Here is a 20,242-nt window from a genome sequence, read left to right on the forward strand (position 1 = left end):
CATGTTAGGAAAATGGCAAATTACTATCGCTTTTGTTGGGAAGAGTCGCTCCAGGGGAAATTTCCCTGGTTCCATGAGGATATTGTGAATAATCAAGCTGCACATGCCGCAAGATTTATGGTAATCGACGTTTGAGACAAAGAAATCTCCGCGGGCACGTGGGCCATGAGATTGGTCCGGAAACGAAGATCGTCCAATTTAACTGTTTTCTTTGGGGTATTCATTCTACGCTCCTCAACCGAAATCGATCAATTTACCGTCAATTGGTTCCATTCGAGTAATCGATTTTGCCTTCTGGCTCAATTACGTCCAATACAAACAATCAGAGGGGGGCAGCAGCTAGTGACGTGCTCAACACGGACCAAATCCGTAGACAAATAGTCCGAATTCGCTCTGGCAAAGAATCGAAACAACGGGACCCGCTCGAATGCGTTTCTGCGCGACGCGTTCGTTCCACTGTTCCACGAAACCAGAATTGATGGAACTGGAGCAGCACGCTTATCTGGTTCAATTTATATCGCCCGGGAGATCCGCAGGGCCTTGTTTCGAAAGAGATCTGTTCGGTGCCCTCCAAGTTAAATCGCTTCTAATAAAAATCATGATTGCGGCAATCAAGCTTCTTCACTTGGGACTTTGGGAGACGGTGTCGGTCGAGTGACGACCCTCTCGAAAACCACGCATCACTACCCGGTTTGATCGCTGTGTCGAGCCGTCACCGGCGGCGGGGAGCGGAACGGGTTATGGGACGAGCCGAAAATAAGTGTCGTAAACAGCAATTGAAGGGAATTTCGGTCGATTCGATTCAATTTAAAAGTCCCTCGGCTCCGTCCGTGAATTGATTGCGACCATTTAGGCCCGACCTTCTTTGTTTGTCTTCCCGAGCTGGATGCTACTGGACGGGAGCATCATCTTCGTCAACAACGGCGCGACGGTAAGGGTTATCGATTTTGTGAGTGTGACGAAATCGATGAGACCCATTTCTGATAATTTTTGACAACGGTTTTTATTTTTCGGGAGCCGCACTGTTCCCGGAAGAAAACGCTAACAAGACCCAATCGTCAGCCAGCCGTACCCCAATAATGGCTTGTTTTCGTACAGGGGGAGGAGCCTGCCGGTGCCGTCACAAAGGCAGAAAGAAACACAGTCGGTAAAAGTCGGCTAATAAACACAAAAGACGGTGCAAATAATAACAAAAAAATATGTGCTGGTTAGTGTGGCAGCGTTCGCGCGCCCCAACATGGGTTCATAATTTGCATAACTTGTTATTGCCGCCGGCTCTTGGTTCGTTTTACCGCTAGACGAAAGTGTGTCTTGTATTCTGCTGGGATGCGTTCCGGTGCGATGACGATGTTGTTTGAGGATTTCTTCGTTAAGATCCGAAAATAGTATGTTCTTGTCTTCGGTAGAGAAGCGTTACAAGAAAAATTGGAAAATTGATAAGAAATTAAAGTATTTCCCTACCACAGACATCCAAATTGTATTAGTAAATTCTTCTCAAGAAATCAAACTTGTATCTAGAAAAAAAAAACAATTTGTAGTGCAAAAATCATAAATGAACAGAAAAAATGCTCTCACTATTTTTCTCTAAAATACCAATTTTATAAATAAACGAAAAAATGCCGATAACAATTTGTTTTTGCCTTCGTAAAGCATTTTTTGGCCGAATGTTGTTTGACCGAACAAACAATTAGACCGAAAGACACATGGCCGAAAATGTTATTTGGTCGAAAATGCCGTTTGCCCGAAATGGTCGTTTGGCTGAACAGCTCAAATGGCCGAAAATGCAATTTAACCGAGAGGGGCGTACGGTCTAAAATATCGTTCAGCCAAACTGGACATTTGCCTAAAAATGGAGTTTGGTTAACATTTTCATTTGACAGAAATATCTATTTGGCCGAACAGATCGTTTAGACGAAAACTTCGTTTGGCCGAATAAGTCATTTGGTCAAACATACTATTTAGCTACAATGGTCGTTTGGCAGGAAGTACAATTTTGGTCGAACGAGTCGTATGACCGCAAATGTTTGTTGATCGAAAAGTGTGAAATGATGAATGATAATAAAGAAGTGATAAATGAGAAGTGGGAAGCGAGAAATGAGAAATGATAAGTGAGACATATGTTAAAGTGTGAAGAAAGAAATGCAACGTCACGAGGCCGCCACCAATAGTGTTTGGCACAACGCCGCTGCCAACATTTTAGCGTGGAAGGGCCGCTTGGCTGAAAATCTTTCGGACGGAAGCCATTTGCCCGAACAAACCATTGGGTCGAAACCCATTTGGCAGAGAATTTTGTTCTGCGGAAAATGTGGTTCGGACGAACGAACTGCGAATTGGTCATTTAGTCGAAAATTACGTTTGCCCAAAATGGTGGTTTGACGAAAATGGCCAGAGTGTAGTTTGGCAGGAAGGGTCATGTGACCGGAAATGCCGTTTGATCGAAATGTTCGTTAGGCAGAAAGAGGCAGAAATGGCCTGTTTGGCTAAATGCAAAAAGTCATTTGGCCAAAACGGTCGTTTGGCAGAAAGTGCTATTAAGCGAATGTGAACGTCATTTGCTGACCAAAAATGCTGATATGCAGAAAAGTATGATAACTTAGAAGTGAAAAATGAGAAGTGTGAAGTGAGAAATTAGAAATGAGTAGCTAGACATTGAAAAGTTAGAAAATCGTAGTGAGAAGTAAGAAATTAGGAGAGAAAATGAAGAAATAAACTGTGAGCAGTGAGAAATAAGCAGTGAGAAGTGAAGAATAAGATATTTCACTTCTTACTTCTCACTCATCATTTTCCACATCTCATACCACACTTCCTCTACTCACTATTCAAAAAATGAATTTCCCAAGGAAATTCGAATGAATTTCCCAAGGAAATTCGAATGAATTTCCCAAGGAAATTCGAATGAATTTCCCAAGGAAATTCGAATGAATTTCCCAAGGAAATTCGAATGAATTTCCCAAGGAAATTCGAATGAATTTCCCAAGGAACATCGAATGAATTTCCCAAGGAAATTCGAATGAATTTCCCAAGGAAATTCGAATGAATTTCCCAAGGAAATTCGAATGAATTTCCCAAGGAAATTCGAATGAATTTCCCAAAGAAATTCGAATGAATTTCCCAAGGAAATTCGAATGAATTTCCCAAGGAAATTCGAATGAATTTCCCAAGGAAATTCGAATGAATTTCCCAAGGAAATTCAAATGAATTTCCCAAGGAAATTCGAATGAATTTCCCAAGGAAATTCGAATGAATTTCCCAAGGAAATTCGAATGAATTTCCCAAGGAAATTCGAATGAATTTCCCAAGGAAATTCGAATGAATTTCCCAAGGAAATTCGAATGAATTTCCCAAGGAAATTCGAATGAATTTCCCAAGGAAATTCGAACGAATTTCCCAAGGAAATTCGAACGAATTTCCCAAGGAAATTCGAACGAATTTCCCAAGGAAATTCGAACGAATTTCCCAAGGAAATTCGAACGAATTTCCCAAGGAAATTCGAACGAATTTCCCAAGGAAATTCGAACGAATTTCCCAAGGAAATTCGAACGAATTTCCCAAGGAAATTCGAACGAATTTCCCAAGGAAATTCGAACGAATTTCCCAAGGAAATTCGAATGAATTTCCCAAGGAAATTCGAATGAATTTCCCAAGGAAATTCGAATGAATTTCCCAAGGAAATTCGAATGAATTTCCCAAGGAAATTCGAATGAATTTCCCAAGGAAATTCGAACGAATTTCCCAAGGAAATTCGAACGAATTTCCCAAGGAAATTCGAACGAATTTCCCAAGGAAATTCGAAGGAATTTCCCAAGGAAATTCGAAGGATTTTCCCAAGGAAATTCGGAAGAATTTCCCAAGGAAATTCGAACGAATTTCTCAAGGAAATTCGAACGAATTTCCCAAGGAAAGTCGAACGAATTTCCCAAAGAAATTCGAAGGAATTTCCCGAGGAAATTCGAAAGAATTTCCCAAGGAAATTCGAATGAACTTCCCAAGGAAATTCGAATGAATTTCCCAAAGAAAATCGGAGGAATTGCCAAAAGAAATTTGTAAGAATTGCGCAAGGAAATCCGGAGGCAATAGTTTCCCAAGAAATATCGAAAAAATAGTTGATGAAATAAGAGAAAATTGTAAAGAATTTACCAAAAAATAAAAATCCGATGAGTTTTCGAGGAAATTCGAATGAATTTTCCGAAAAAAAATCAAAAGAATTTCTGAAGGAGATTCGGATGAAGCAAATTGCGAAAAGTTTCCAGCGGGACACCCGAAAGGTTGGTTCGGCTTCGAAAATGATCCTCGTTCAATCCGACTAGAGCGCTTTCGTTTTAAATGGCAACCAAACACGCTTACCACAAAATAACCACACATGATAACTGCTAACCATGCACCGGAAAGAAAGCCAGCACCATACAACTATTTAACCAAAAACCCTGAACCGAATTTGCATTTAGATAGCGTTCGGCAAGTGTGCGTAGATACCCCTCTGATCCGACCCGACCGACGCCGAAAGACAAAGGAATTCAATTGGAAAAGCTGTTAAAGTTGGAAATTACTTGTGCAACAAGTTTTTCCACATCCTCATATCTTTTTTTTTTGTCTCTGGTTTCCTCGGTCGGTTCCACAGCTGGTTTAAACGAGACGAACTGCTTTCCTGACATCATAATTTGACACGAACAAAGGGATCCGGTTCCGGTTCGGGGTCCGTTTCTTCCCTTTTAGTTGCATGGATCTCCCATCCATGTACGGTGAATGTCGAACTGACAGTTTGCTTTCGCTTCATTCCTATCTCGTGCGGGACGGGACAAACGATATGTGTCTGCTGCTGGTCCGTCTGTCTGTCTATCTTTTGCCGCATGTGTGTGTATGTGCGCGCGCTTTCAGTGTATCCGGATGAAAATTGGAAAATTCCTTTTCTTCGATCCGGGCCACTACGGTGGCGGAGAAAACCGAAACAGCCAGCGGAAGAACAGCATTAAGTTCCTGTTTTCTTTCGAAACAATGGCACCGATGCGAGCCCCTGTGAAGGTACGAATGAAGACTGTTCCGAAATTGACATCGACATGTGAATGGCGCAACGTTTCCCGACAGATTGCGAGTGAATTGTTTGATATGTGGCCGTGAATGAATGATGATGGTGACCGTTAGGGTAGTGCCACTTTATCTTCAGGGCATTAGGCAGATTAAATGTCAAAAATCATTGTCGTTGTCTTAAAAATCAAAATGTTATTCGAGCTGCTAAACCAAAAAAAACGACAAGCTGCAAATCTGGCAATTGCATCTATTCCTGATTCTGCGAAAACATCCTCCTATCGATGCAGTTTTCAGCATCTGAAGTCCGATTCGCCAACCGTTCAAAACGCCATTACATCAGTTTTTTCGCACCCTATCACCCACGGCCATTACAATTTTGCTAGTCGCAAAAAGCAGAACCCCAAAATGAAGAAAAATCCTCACGAATGGGATTTTGACCATTATTTGCCAATCGAGAATTCGCTACAATAGGAATCCGTCCGACGAGTGTTTCCGACGATTGACGTGTTGACCGTGGCGACGGCTGAGATCAACGCTAATCAAGGTATGAGAAAAGACCCGGACGGCCCGGGCCAGTATCATAAAAGTCAGCCCAAGCAGAGACAAGTCATCTAAATACTTCCACTCCCACCGATCTTCGCTGATCCGGTCCCGCCGTTCTGTTGGCCAGAACAGCAAAAGAACTGTCGGTTTGCCACAATTTGCATACAACGTTCCGAACTGGAGCCATACGTGTGCGAAAGCATCACCCCACATAGGAACTTGCAACCAGCAAAAAAGGAAAACAAAACTCGGAAGTGGAGGCCCCTTGCACCGAAAACTCGTCTGCACTCGAGATATGAGTCCTTTCTCATTTTAATACTTTCTGGCTTTCGTTTGCTTCCTGGACCTGCTCCTGCCCGGATGATGATGCTTTGTGGATGCGGCTGACTCGAGACCAAATGGCGACGACGACGACGAGCAGTAAGAGCTTTATATTCGCACAGACGAATTTGCAATGAAGATCGGAACCGGAGCAGCCAGCATCCCAGCCTTGGCTCGGCTAGTTATGAGCTTCTGTACGACCATACTGCATGCGACGGAGCAACAGCAGCAGAATCACAGGTGTGCAATGGCAGTGCGTCCTGGCTCGAGCCGAACGGGTGATAGGATGGGATTTTTTTTTTCGGTGGTACTTTCTACGAATTACACACAACACATGGCTCGGGAATGTTAGATGCATGGAAGTACGAGTGGTCGTACAGACTGCCGTTCGCAGCAAGTGGCACCCTAAAAAACAGGGAAGATGGGATATCTGTCCCAGAAGAGTGGGAATTTTTAAGCAGTCTAACGATGGTTATGTGGTTTCTGTTGGTGGAAAATAGGGGGAATGAAAGTGGCGTCGAACCGGGCTGGAGCAGGTGCTGTTAGGTGCGAGCTTCAAGATTTGTTTATCCATTCTCGGGGTAAGTGTGGGATATTAAATTGTTTTATTAAATGTGTGCACAGCTCCGCTCGGAGCAAGGATAAAATGCTAAACAAGTTATCTTGAATGACGAATTTAATCTGGGGGGATGGGAAGTCCGACAATATTTGAATATGCTGTTGCCTTTATCGGAGTTCCACAGAATTTCATAACCTGCTTCGGAATGCACAAACACAAACTGCGGTGATACATTTCGAAAACGGTAGAAAATCTTAGACGATTAAAATAGTAAATAGATAGCAGTTAATAATGCTTTGACCTTTAGCCACAACATCCTTCTAATGAGAACAAAGCTGTATAACATTTTCATTCCTAGCTATGATGGTCCATTTTTTAAATGCGTGACCCTCTATTATGTCTGGTGAATAACAAAACTTCAATAAGCCATTTCAACCACTTTCATAAACAGCAAACCTACAAATCGCTTCTCCATTAAAAACAGCAAGTTCAACTCGGAGAGCCAAGTAATCACACTTTTATTGTTTACCTTTCCCATCGTCGATGGAGAGCAATTGGCAGTAAGCCCCATCAAATTCCATCCAGCGGGATGAGTCCAGATTTCACTCAGAAGCTGGAACCGGTAGCCAACTGGTTGGCCGACGACAACGTGCCGCTTTTACGACTGGATTGCACTTCTTTCACTGTGCTCCAGCGCAAACGTATTTTATATTTATTTAAGTGCAGCTCCGACCAAGCAAAATCGTGTGATAAACAATGCAAAATCTTCCAATCGCCGAGCGAAGAAACGGGGCCTGAAAACTAATAAAAGCCAACCAACCGCCGCGGTTTGCTTCGCTGCTTCGACCGGGCAGCGAAAGCGGATTAAGTCCTCGCAAGTCGCTTTTATAAGGCTACGTTTCCGGACCCCGCCGCCGGTCGACGCAGATCATCATCATCATCATCATGATCATCCTCTTATGCGTTGGAATTGTGGAATTCCTATTTAAATTAATAACACTAACGGCACTAATCCGGCCTCGCCGTTCATGGCAAGGGGTAAGGCGATGATCGTTATGAAGACGAGTGTAAAGACCGTCGTCCTACACCGAAAACGGACCTTTTCGGCTGTAAATTAATTGGAGCAGACAGAAATGTTACGACCGCACACACGAAACCTCAACATGTCCATCAAATGACTACGAACCAAACGGGAGGACCGAAAACGACCGGCGATGGTAACCAACCACCAGCGACCGGATATGAAAACGGAAGCGATGCGTTCCCGGCTCAGCTGGTTTGAGAAGGCTTGTAATCCTTTGCCGCTTGGCTCCCGGTTGGGTCGGCTCGAATGGGAAGAGCTTCTGCGTTTTATTTTTTCAGTGTTGTCTGATGGTTAATCCGGGAACGTACCTACGACGGTTGCGGCCGAGCCCAGAATATTCCGCTGCCAACAGTTGGAGAGTGCAATTTCCGTTCTGTGGCAGACGTCGGATCATGCCCGGGAAAGATGCTGGAAGGAGCAACTTGGAAATGGACGACACCGACGACTACGACGACGGAGCCCCAAGTAAGCGGGAGACTCTATCGTTGTTGTAGCACTTCAAGTAAATATATTCGGGAGAGCCATTCTATCCGAGCATGGTTCGTTTGGAATTTTTTCCCCTGTCGTTTGCTCCGAGATAGAGCTATTTCGAAGATTAAAATATATTAAATTCCCACCTAACATGAAGAGTATGGAAGAAGGCACGTTATTTAGTTGCTTTATGATTTTAGTATTACAAGGCAAGGTGAAAATACTTTTTAAAAAACATTTCCACCATTGTAGGGCAATTCCAAAAAACGCCAACTCAAATCCCATTCTCAAACCACAATCATGACGCATTACAGTCCACCTCAATTCCAACTCAAACTCTAAATCAACCAACTTTTTACGCTTCCCTTGTTCCCATCCATCATTCCACTTAATACGAAAATCAAACATTCACAAGAACAACAAGAATTAAGCTCAGCTCCTCGCAGTCGACCTTTTACCGCTCCACCAGATTTCCACCGGGGCGGGAGAGAGTTCGAGCGGTTAGTAAAGCCAAAACTTCCTGATTGTAGCGAAAAAGTTGCAAGTCTTTTTTCGGCAGTTCTTCCAATCGCTTCGACAGCACCAAAGTCCATAAAACTTTGCCCTGCCTTACATCCTCCACCGCCCATATATTTGCAATACAGCGCAAAAAGTTCTATTTACCTTCCCGATTTTCCGTTCCTCGACAGTTTTTCCGAAACGCAATCCATGCTCGAGAAGAAGCTCACGTGGAAGTTTGTTGTTGCCCACGGATCTATGAAGAAGTCGACATCCATAAAATCAAATTTTCGGACCATTTGATTGTTTCGCATGGATTCGTCTCTTCCATCGTTACTTGATTTATGCCGAGGTGGGTGAATGCATCGTATCGTGAAATTAATGGACTCAAATCAATTTTCCGTTCCGAATCGAAGGAAAATTTCGGCTAATTACAGTCGCTTTATTTTACGCTGATCCGGACGGGTCGATAACGAATTTGTTTAGCAAGAAAAGTGTACGCCGTGTCATTAAACATCCAGAGCCACAGGTACAGTGCGGACCCTGTTTGGACGGTAGCCCGCCGTAGGGCCTACCGATTATATGACCCATTCCGGTCGAAACTTCGCTCCGAAGCCAGCACCACGGTCATAAATCAAACAAATTAGAAATCCGAAACAAACAAATGCAAACAAACAAGAATAAGAAACACCATTTGCATTTGGAAGGTTTCAAGGTCTCGTTGGAAAACCATAAAGAAACATTAAAAGAACTGCCACCGCCGAGGGCCCTCCAAGTGGAAGGAGGACAGTGCAGAAATTCGCTCCGTTCCACTCGGGTTTGGCATTCGACTTTGACTTCTCTATTCGTAATGCGACGCCGGTGATCATTTGCCGTTTCGGAAAAATGCCAAATTTGCCGAGTGAGGAACGTACCCGCCTACCAAATTATGGCCCAGTTCGGCTTCTTCCCCAGCGTAAGACACGGACATCGAAATCATAAATCTATACGTTTTTGACTTTTAACGACTGGAAACGAATCGGAGGACGAAGGTTATGTGTGTGGATTTGGTCGGTTGTAAACATTGATGGCAAATAATGCGGGTGGTTGTGTTAATCGCTTTCGAATGGACCCGAACGAGGCAGGCACTAAAGTAAATGCATTTGAGTTTTGACGAACGTGGGCATTATCTGCTAGAAGAATTTGGAATGGAAGGCATAGTGATTAGGTAGGAGCATTAGCTTAAAATGATTTTGTTAGAAAACTTTATCTGGTTTTGGTTTTGCTTGTTCCGGTTTTGTCAGTATTTCAATAATTGTGATCTCTAAACAAATAGAATGGAACGAGCTCACACTTTCTTAAAAAAATCTAAATTCTTCAACGTTACTGTTTTTATAAAATTCGAATATGATGGTCAAAAGTTCCAGTCTGTACATGTGGAAGTTTAGATGCATTTCCCGTGAAAATTTGTAAACCTTTCCCGTGGCGGAAGAATGTGAAAATACGAAATATTTTCATATGAAATTGCTAAATAAGTTCCCAAGAAATTCGAAGGAATTTCCCTGATGAAATTTGAAGGAAATTTTAAGGAATTTCTCAAGGAAATTCGACGGAATTTTCCTGAGGAAATTCGAAGGAATTTCCCTGAGGAAATGCGAAGGAATTTCCCTGAGGAAATTCGAAGGAATTTCCCTGAGGAAATTCGAAAGAATTTCCCTGAACAAACTTGCAGGAGTTTCCCTGAGGAAATTCGAAGGAATTTCCCTGAGGAAATTCGAAGGAATTTCCCTGAGGAAATTCGAAGGAATTTCCCTAAGGAAATTCGAAGGAATTTCCCTGAGGAAATTCGAAGGAATTTCCCTGAGGAAATTCGAAGGAATTTCCCTGAGGAAATTCGAAAGAATTTCCCTGAGGAAATTCGAAAGAATTTCCCTGAGGAAATTCGAAAGAATTTCCCTGAGGAAATTCGAAAGAATTTCCCTGAGGAAATTCGAAAGAATTTCCCTGAGGAAATTCGAAGGAATTTCCCTGAGGAAATTCGAAAGAATTTCCCTGAGGAAATTAGAACGAATTTCCCTGAGGAATTCAAAGGAATTTCCTGAGGAATTCGAAGGAATTTCCTGAGGGAATGTGAAGGAATTTCCTGAGGAAATTCGAAGGAATTTCCTGAGGAAATTGAAGGAATTTCCTGAGGAATTCGAAGAAATTTCCATGAGGAAATTCGAAGGGATTTCCATGAGGAAATTCGAAGGAATTTTCATGAGGAAATTCGAAGGAATTCCCGAGGAAATTCGAAGGAATTTCCCGAGAAAATTCGGAGGAATTTCCATGAGGAAATTCGGAGGAATTTTCATGAGGAATTTCGGAGGAATTTTCATGAGGAAATTCGGAGGAATTTCTATGAGGAAAATCAGAGGAATTTGTAGGAATTTCCATAAGGAAATTCGGAGGAATTTCCATGAGGAAATTCGAAGCAATTGCCATGAGGAAATTCGAGGAATTAAAAGGAATTTCCTGAGGAGAATTCAAAGGAATTTCCTGAGGAAATTCAAAGGAATTTCCTGAGGAATTCAAAGGAATTTCCTGAGGAATTCAAGGAATTTCCTGAGGAAATTCAAAGGAATTTCCCTGAGGAATTCAAAGGAATTTCCTGAGGAATTCAAAGGAATTTCCTGAGGAATTCAAAGGAATTTCCTGAGGAATTCAAAGGAATTTCCTGAGGAATTCAAAGGAATTTCCTGAGGAAATTCAAAGGAATTTCCTGAGGAATAAAAAGGAATTTCCTGAGGAATTGGAATTTCCTGAGGAAATTGGAATTTCCTGAGGAAATTCGAGGAATTTCCCTGAGGAATTCGTGAATTTCCTGAAATTCGTAGGAATTTCCAGAAGGAATTCGTAGGAAATTCCCTGAGGAAATTCGTAGGAATTTCCCGAGGAAATTCGTAGGAATTTCCCGAGGAAATTCGAAGGTTTTTTCTCGAAGAAATTCGAAGGTTTTTTCTCGAAGAAATTCGAAAGAATTTCCCGAGGAAATTCGAAGGAATTTCCCGAGGAAATTCGAAGGAATTTCCCGAAGAAATTCGAAGGAATTTCCCTGAGGAAATTCGAAGGAATTTCCCGAGGAAATTTGAAGGAATTTTCCGAGGAAATTTGAAGGAATTTTCCGAAGATATTCGAAGGAATTTCCCGAGGAAATTCGAAGGAATTTCCCGAGGAAATTCGAAGGAATTTCCCGAGGAAATTCGAAGGGATTTCCCGAGGAAATTCAAAGGAATTTCCCGAGGAAATTCAAGGAATTTCCGAAGAAAATTCGAAGGAATTTCCTGAAAAATTCAGAAGGAATTTCCCGGGAAATTCGAAGGAATTTCCTGAGGAAATTCGAAGGAATTTCGAGGAAATTCGAAGGAATTTCCTGAGGAAATTCGAAGGAATTTCCTGAGGAATTCGAAGGAATTTCCTGAGGAAATTCGAAGGAATTTCCGAGGAATTCGAAGGAATTTCGAGGAATTCGAAGGAATTTCCTGAGGAATTCGAAGGAATTTCCTGAGGAATTCGAAGGAATTTCCTGAGGAATTCGAAGGAATTTCGAGGAATTCGAAGGAATTTCCCGAGGAATTCGAAGGAATTTCGAGGAATTCGAAGGAATTTCGAGGAAATTCGAAGGAATTTCGAGGAATTCGAAGGAATTTCCTGAGGAAATTCGAAGGAATTTCGAGAAATTCGAAGGAATTTCGAGGAAATTCGAAGGAATTTCGAGGAATTCGAAGGAATTTCGAGGAATTCGAAGGAATTTCGAGGAATTCGAAGGAATTTCGAGGAATTCGAAGGAATTTCCTGAGGAAATTCGAAGGAATTTCCTGAGGAATTCGAAGGAATTTCGAGGAAATTCGAAGGAATTTCGAGGAATTGGAAGGAATTTCCGAGGAATTCGAAGGAATTTCGAGGAATTCGAAGGAATTTCCTGAGGAATTCGAAGGAATTTCCTGAGGAATTCGAAGGAATTTCCTGAGGAATTCGAAGGAATTTCCTGAGGAATTCGAAGGAATTTCCTGAGGAATTCGAAGGAATTTCCCGAGGAATTCGAAGGAATTTCGAGGAATTCGAAGGAATTTCCTGAGGAAATTCGAAGGAATTTCGAGGAATTCGAAGGAATTTCCTGAGGAATTCGAAGGAATTTCCTGAAATTCGAAGGAATTTCGAGGAATTTCGAGGAAATTCGAAGGAATTTCCTGAGGAAATTCGAAGGAATTTCCTGAGGAATTCGAAGGAATTTCCGAAATTCGAAGGAATTTCCTGAGGAATTCGAAGGAATTTCCGAGGAATTCGAAGGAATTTCCTGAGGAAATTCGAAGGAATTTCGAGGAATTCGAAGGAATTTCCTGAGGAAATTCGAAGGAATTTCCTGAGGAAATTCGAAGGAATTTCCTGAGGAATTCGAAGGAATTTCCTGAGGAAATTCGAAGGAATTTCCTGAGGAAATTCGAAGGAATTTCCCGAGGAAATTCGAAGGAATTTCCCGAGGAATTCGAAGGAATTTCCTGAGGAAATTCGAAGGAATTTCCTGAGGAATTCGAAGGAATTTCCGAGGAAATTCGAAGAATTTCCTGAGGAAATTCGAAGGAATTTCCTGAGGAATTCGAAGGAATTTCCTGAGGAATTCGAAGGAATTTCCTGAGGAAATTCGAAGGAATTTCGAGGAATTCGAAGGAATTTCCTGAGGAAATTCGAAGGAATTTCGAGGAATTCGAAGGAATTTCCTGAGGAATTCGAAGGAATTTCCCTGAGGAAATTCGAAGGAATTTCCTGAGGAAATTGGAAGAATTTCCTGAGGAATTCGAAGGAATTTCCTGAGGAATTCGAAGGAATTTCCGAGGAAATTCGAAGGAATTTCCTGAGGAATTCGAAGGAATTTCCTGAGGAATTCGAAGGAATTTCCTGAGGAATTCGAAGGAATTTCCTGAGGAAATTCGAAGGAATTTCCTGAGGAATTCGAAGGAATTTCGAGAAATTCGAAGGAATTTCCGAGAAATTCGAAGGAATTTCGAAATTCGAAGGAATTTCCTGAGGAAATTCGAAGGAATTTCCGAGGAAATTCGAAGGAATTTCCTGAGGATTCGAAGGAATTTCCTGAGGAATTCGAAGGAATTTCCCGAGGAATTCGAAGGAATTTCCTGAGGAAATTCGAAGGAATTTCCGAGGAATTCGAAGGAATTTCCTGAGGAAATTCGAAGGAATTTCCTGAGGAATTGAAGGAATTTCCGAGGAATTCGAAGGAATTTCCCTGAGGAATTCGAAGGAATTTGAAATTCGAAGGAATTTCCTGAGGAAATTCGAAGGAATTTCCTGAGGAAATTCGAAGGAATTTCCGAGGAATTCGAAGGAATTTCGAGGAAATTCGAAGGAATTTCCGAGGAATTCGAAGGAATTTCCTGAGGAATTCGAAGGAATTTCGAGGAAATTCGAAGGAATTTCCCGAGGAATTCGAAGGAATTTCCTGAGGAATTCGAAGGAATTTCCTGAAATTCGAAGGAATTTCCCTGAGGAATTCGAAGGAATTTCCCGAGGAAATTCGAAGGAATTTCCTGAGGAAATTCGAAGGAATTTCGAGGAATTCGAAGGAATTTCCTGAGGAATTCGAAGGAATTTCCTGAGGAATTCGAAGGAATTTCCTGAGGAAATTCGAAGGAATTTCCGAGGAATTCGAAGGAATTTCCCTGAGGAAATTCGAAGGAATTTCCTTGGGGCAATCCGAAGGAATTTCCGAGGAATTCGAAGGAATTTCCTGAGGAATTCGAAGGAATTTCGAGGAAATTCGAAGGAATTTCCCGAGGAATTCGAAGGAATTTCGAGGAAATTCGAAGGAATTTCCGAGGAAATTCGAAGGAATTTCGAGGAAATTCGAAGGAATTTCGAGGAAATTCGAAGGAATTTCCTGAGGAATTCGAAGGAATTTCCTGAGGAAATTCGAAGGAATTTCCTGAGGAAATTCGAAGGAATTTCGAGGAAATTCGAAGGAATTTCCTGAGGAAATTCAGAAGGAATTTCCTGAGGAAATTCGAAGGAATTTCCTGAGGAATTCGAAGGAATTTCGAGGAAATTCGAAGGAAGTTCCTGAGGAAATTCGAAGGAAGTTCCCGAAGCAATTCGAAGGAAGTTCTAGAGGAAATTTGAAGAAATTTCCCGAGGAAATTCAAACAAATTTCCCGATGAAATTCGAAGAAATTGCCTGAGGAAATTCGAAGAAATTTCCCAAGGAAATTCGAAGCAATTTCCCTGAGGAAATTCGAAGGAATTTCGAGAAATTCGAAGGAATTTCCTGAGGAAATTCGAAGAATTTCCTGAGGAAATTCGAAGGAAATTCGAAGGAATTTCGAGGAAATTCGAAGGAATTTCTCGAGGAAATTTGGAGGAATTTCTTTAAGGTTTTTAGTCTTTTGAAATCTATGCCTTTCAAAATTATTTTCTTAACTTTGTTTACTTTTGACGTGCTGTTAAAAAAATCTTTGTAATGACTTTTGCACACTTTTGGAGGTACATAATTCCTACGGATGATATTTGCCACAAGGCTGCAATAAAATGTTCAAAATTCAAATAACAAAAATGCAAACCAGTTCTCATAAATATCATTTGTTGCCGCAGAGAAAAATATTCTTTTGCCACCAATCACCCATGTGAAACACTCCAACATCCCCAATGAAAATTCCAATCGATCATAAACATGGAATCTTTTGTACCCCCGGCAAATATATCTCGGGACAATCGCCCCTACAAGTGTTGTTTTTCCTCCCCGGTCTCCTAACCCCCAAAAACCGACGCGACGAGCTACACCGTATTGAACACGAACGACAGCGGTTTATTAGTTGTCGCAGTGACAGGAAAAATTCCTGCTTGTTTGCGCGAACCAAAAACAAAAACAACAACAGCAAAATCCGATTCTACACGACATCGGCATCGGTGGATTAGTTTTTTTTTTCGCACGTGGGCGTCCATATACCACATCATGCTAATTTATTTCATGTCGCAAATCGCATAACCAAACACCACATCGTTCCGCTGCTGCCGCCCCGCACCGACCGCTGGCTGGCTGGTGCGACATAAATTTTCTCATGTTGTACCGACGGCGGACGGTGCCTCCTCACCGCTTCAGATCTGATACGGAAAAGCCTGCGATTATCAGATTTCTTGCTGTCGCTGGAGGCGCTTAAGGAAGCGCCCGGATGGTTTGTCAATGACGCGGTTGACGCCCCCGCATTGCAATCGGAGTTGCTGTTGCACCGTTCCAGGCGGCAGGCAGAGTGCATTTTTCTGCGCTCATGTGTGACGGAGCAAAATGTGCTCAGCAAAAGCAGTGAGACAACTCGTTGGAAATATCCGACGAGGTAGAATGTAAGTCTTTGTAACTGTCTCACATTCGCTGCCATGCCTTCCTACTTGGGACTGTTATGCATGAAGAAGCTCTTCGTTTTCTTTTTTCACACCAAAAATTGAATCCCAACAAGCTTTCATGAAAAAATTAATTAATTTTTCCGTTCCATTTGCTGTAGACTGCATTAAATCGAGTGAAGTTTTTCAGATTCCCATTCCCCATAACGCAGTTGGAGCTGCCGACGGGCCACATTGCGCTTTATATCTGGAGCGCGACTATGATTGCTTACCGCCTGCTTTCGATTTTCGTTTCAGTCCGTAAAAACTCGCATCCAAACACACGATGAGCACGCATCGACGTATTGCTCCAGGCGGCCGAACCTCGAAAAGTAGGAGGTATCTCTCAAATTATCTCAACCGACAAAACAAAGCAAAACCGATGACGTACAGCACCAGCGATTCCCGACGGACTGTCGGCCTAACAGCACTCTTCACGTCTAAATTATCTTCGTCATCAGTGTGGCGCGTAGGTTCATCGAACGCGGCGGCAATAACCGATCACGATGGGAGGAGCGAGTCCCGGAATAAAAAATCTCGAAAATGAACTTTCTAAAACACTCCCCGCGGTAATTATCTCCCGCACCTTTTATTTCGAGCGAATCGCGCCTCAGTTTTGGGCGACAAAGTGGTCTTACCTGAAAGTGGACCTGCCCGTTGTCGACCCAGCCGATGACGATGTCCGCCCCGTAGATGGACCCATCGGTGGAGAACCCGAGCCCGACGTAGCCGAGGGTTCGCGCCTGCACCTCGAAGGTGATGTCCTGGTTGTTGATGCTCCACAGCAGCCGGTAGTTTTCGTCCAGATCGACCGCGTGGTCCCAGTGGGCGGCCCCGGTTAGTCCGAGGACCAAGACCAGTGCCAGAAGCACCGAATTTGCGGGTAGGAGACACATTGCACTGTGCTTTTGAAAACGCGGCGATTGCGAACAGCACTCACTTTTGTATCAGATTGGAAATCTGAGATTGGCTTTTTTTTATTTGACACAAAAATCACGGATGAAAGAAAGGGATTTTTTTATCACCGTTCGTCACTCATATTGATCACTTCTATTCTTCGACGATCTTCTTTTTTCGTTATCTGTAAAGAAAAGAAAAAATCAGTTAGATTTTCTGGTATGGTTTATTTTGAAAGCTGATTTCTTTTTGATAAATTGATGTGAGCTGTCTTGGCCATTTCAATCCTTTTCAATTCGATTCGCAAAATAAAAGCACAAACAATTTCTTTATAGCTCATTTAGCGAAAATATTTTTGTTGCCGCTATCTGTCCGCAATTGAATCCTAAATGACATCCCCCAAGGGACATCGTCCAATGATGTATTTCCTGTTGTTTTCAATGCATTTATGGTCAGTCGCATTTTATTTAACGGCACAGAAGATTTTTTGGTGGATCTGCTCAGATTGTGAATATTACACTCTGAGCTAAAAAAAAGTTGCAAAATAAATCCTACTTTACTAAAAACGCTATAAGGAACTTCTCTTTCCTTAGTACAGTCTCTACCTATATGGAAGGCTGTAAGACGTCGAAACACTCATAAAAATAATTCTATCAATAGTGAAGATTCACTACACTGCCATCAAATCAACGAACACTCCAGAAAGGTTTTTTTTCCTCCTAAATCTTCTCTCCCAGAGAACAACCTTTTCTTCCATCTCAACCATACTTGAGGACTTTTCCAATCCATCGACTTTTACCGGGAAAGTCTCCAACTTCAACTTCCAGCCTAACAATATCGAACATTCAATCACCTTTCGGCTCAAGTGCGAGCCTTATCTGGGTTCACCCAATTGGAGTGCACTCCTTTCCGTCCAGCAGCCGACAGGATCCCATCCACGACAAAGACGAAGCCGTCGACGAGGGAAACATCCGAAGAAAAAAGGATTTCCCAAAGAGGCACACACGCACATTTCGTTTCATTACCATTTACCAGTGGTGCGAATCGTTCGAGATCTCTACTTGAGTGGTTTTCCTCCCGGTTTGTTCCGTGTCAGCATCTGGTTCCAACCGATAGCGGTGGCCGTTTGTCGGAGCCCCCGAAAACAATCGCAAGTTGGCGCCACAGGTATTTGTTTCCCGTTCCGAGACAGGCGCTGGCTGGAAGTTCGAACCCTTGTCGTGCCGTTTTATTGGTTCTTTTGGGCGAGCCCGCTGCTGGTGGATCAATACTTTATCCGATGGAGTTGAACAGCCAACAGCCTGATGGAGGAAATATTTTTCCGTTAATGAGGCGATGGGGGCGCGGCTGACTGCCAACGGAAATCTATGTTCGAGCACATATTTACGCATTCCGGAATCTGCGGGCGAGATCTTCCCACTTGTGTAACCCGCACCTTTGTCAGCTGGATATCGGTAATAATGGATTCCGTATTGAATTACTGCGTGCTTCATACCGAATAAGCCGAGATATGGCATATTAGGAGGATTAGCATTGCAAATTCCTGCCCAGAACGAAGGGAAAAATCTCTCCGCACGTACGCTGCACATTAGACTGGCCCAGGAAACAAAAAGTTGTCTAATTCCACGGGGCACCCCCCCGGATTGTGTCTTTGGGTGAGAAAATCAATCTCTGAAAATTTCAGCTCATTCGCTTGTTGCATAAGCTGGCGCATTTGATTTGAAGTTTGTATGGGGATTTCAGCCAAAATGTATAGAAAAATACACCTCCGTCACTTATTCGATCTGGAAATTGCTTCTGATTGCTCGATTGACCTCAGAATTGCAAAAACGGCAGTTGGTATGCTACAGAACAATTTCACAGAACATTGTATGATGATTAAATGAACTTTTATATAGGTTTCGGCTGATGCGATTCGATCAAAAAATCCAAAAATAGACAAATCAGCTCCTAATAAATCAGCCGAAAACTATATAAAAGTTCTTTTAATCATCATGCAATGTTCTGTGAAATTGTTCTGTAGCATACCAACTGTCGTTTTTGCAATTCTGAGGTCAATCGACCAATCAGAACCAATTTCCAGATCGAATGAGTGACGGAGGTGTATTTTCCTATACATTTTGGCTGAAATCCCCATACAAACTTCAAATCAAATGCGCCGCGCCAACTTATGCAACAAGCGAATGAGCAGAAATTTTCAGAGATTGATTTTCTCACCCAAAGACACAATTCTGGGGGGTGCCCCGTGGAATTCGACAACATTTTTTTCTCCCCATAGTAATCTGGGCCAGTCTACTGCACATTCCCAAGGAAGTGTGTAATTTCTCGCGCGAATTTCGTTCGCCATGTGATACCTTCCGGAGCTGCTAAGTTGGATGCCGTGTACCAATCAGAGACACACGCACACACCGTGCCCCAAAGTCGATAATGGAAATCTAATACTCCGCCGGTTACGGGAGGCTCAGAATCCGAACAATCCGAAGGATCGATCCCGGAGGAACGGGACGAACGTCGTCATTCGAAGCAAGAAGCAATTACCGAGGCGCAGAATTTATGACTGGAATTCCACTAATCTATTTCCCATCGGAGGGTTTGCAAAGATGCGATGCCGTGACGCACAGTAGGATGGTTTCCTGTAAAATAGCTTGGATTAGCTGTCGCACATTTTGCTGAGTGGTATTTTCATGGCGAAAATCTTGTATGAGTGAATGGGTTTTCTGTCACAGATTGCATAGCGAAGAGCGATAAATAAAATCGCTCAAAAACGTCACATAAGATCGTATAAAACATGATATGTAAACGTATTTTTGCTCTAGACGTGCGGTCAAATTCATCACAACAAGTAAACATCTGACTTTTGTCTATTTATGATACACAATCCCAAAGGATTCACATTTATTTACGGAGAAAAGTCGTTTGACCGAAGTCATCCGGCCGAATGTGTCATTTGGCAGAACAAATCGATCAAGCCGAAAGCCATTTGACCGAGAATGTCATTTGGCCGAAATGAACATAGGGACGAAAACGTCGTTCGGCCGAACTGGTTATTTGGCCGAAAATGTTGTTTGACTTAAGTTGTCTTTTGGCGAAAATGGTCATTTGGACACAAAAGTCGCTTACCGAACAATTCATTTGGCTGAAAATTCCGTTTGGTCGAAATGATCGTTAGGCAGAGAGGGCCATTTGACCGAACAGATCACACGGCCGAAAAGGTCGTTTAGACAAAAATACTAAATGTGTAAAATATGAAGTGAAAAAAAATAATTAAAAAATGAGAAGTAAGAAATAATAGATGAGAAAAAAAAGTACTGTGAAAAGTCATTTCTCTCTCTCTCATTTGGCCAAAAAAGTCGTGGCCGAAATGGTTGTTTGGCAGACAGGTCCATTTGCCTGAACGGATCAAACGGAAGAAAAGGTCGTTTGGACAAAAAAAAACAAATGTG

The 20,242-nt window shown here is 42.4% G+C and overlaps 1 protein-coding gene across 1 annotated transcript in view; it reads right to left on the reverse strand.

Annotated features, from left to right (window-relative positions):
• The window catches only part of LOC134226742 (MOXD1 homolog 2-like), a 57,584-nt gene that overhangs the window by 22,306 nt on the left and 15,036 nt on the right, over positions 1-20,242 (reverse strand). Inside the window, exon 2 of the mRNA XM_062707706.1 lies at positions 16,541-16,983. Coding sequence (XP_062563690.1) covers positions 16,541-16,798 — 258 coding nt within the window. The 5' untranslated portion in view covers positions 16,799-16,983. The remainder of the gene's footprint in view (positions 1-16,540; positions 16,984-20,242) is intronic.

This window comes from Armigeres subalbatus, chromosome 3 (assembly GCF_024139115.2).
Source record: "Armigeres subalbatus isolate Guangzhou_Male chromosome 3, GZ_Asu_2, whole genome shotgun sequence".
Taxonomy (NCBI): Eukaryota; Metazoa; Arthropoda; class Insecta; order Diptera; family Culicidae; genus Armigeres; species Armigeres subalbatus.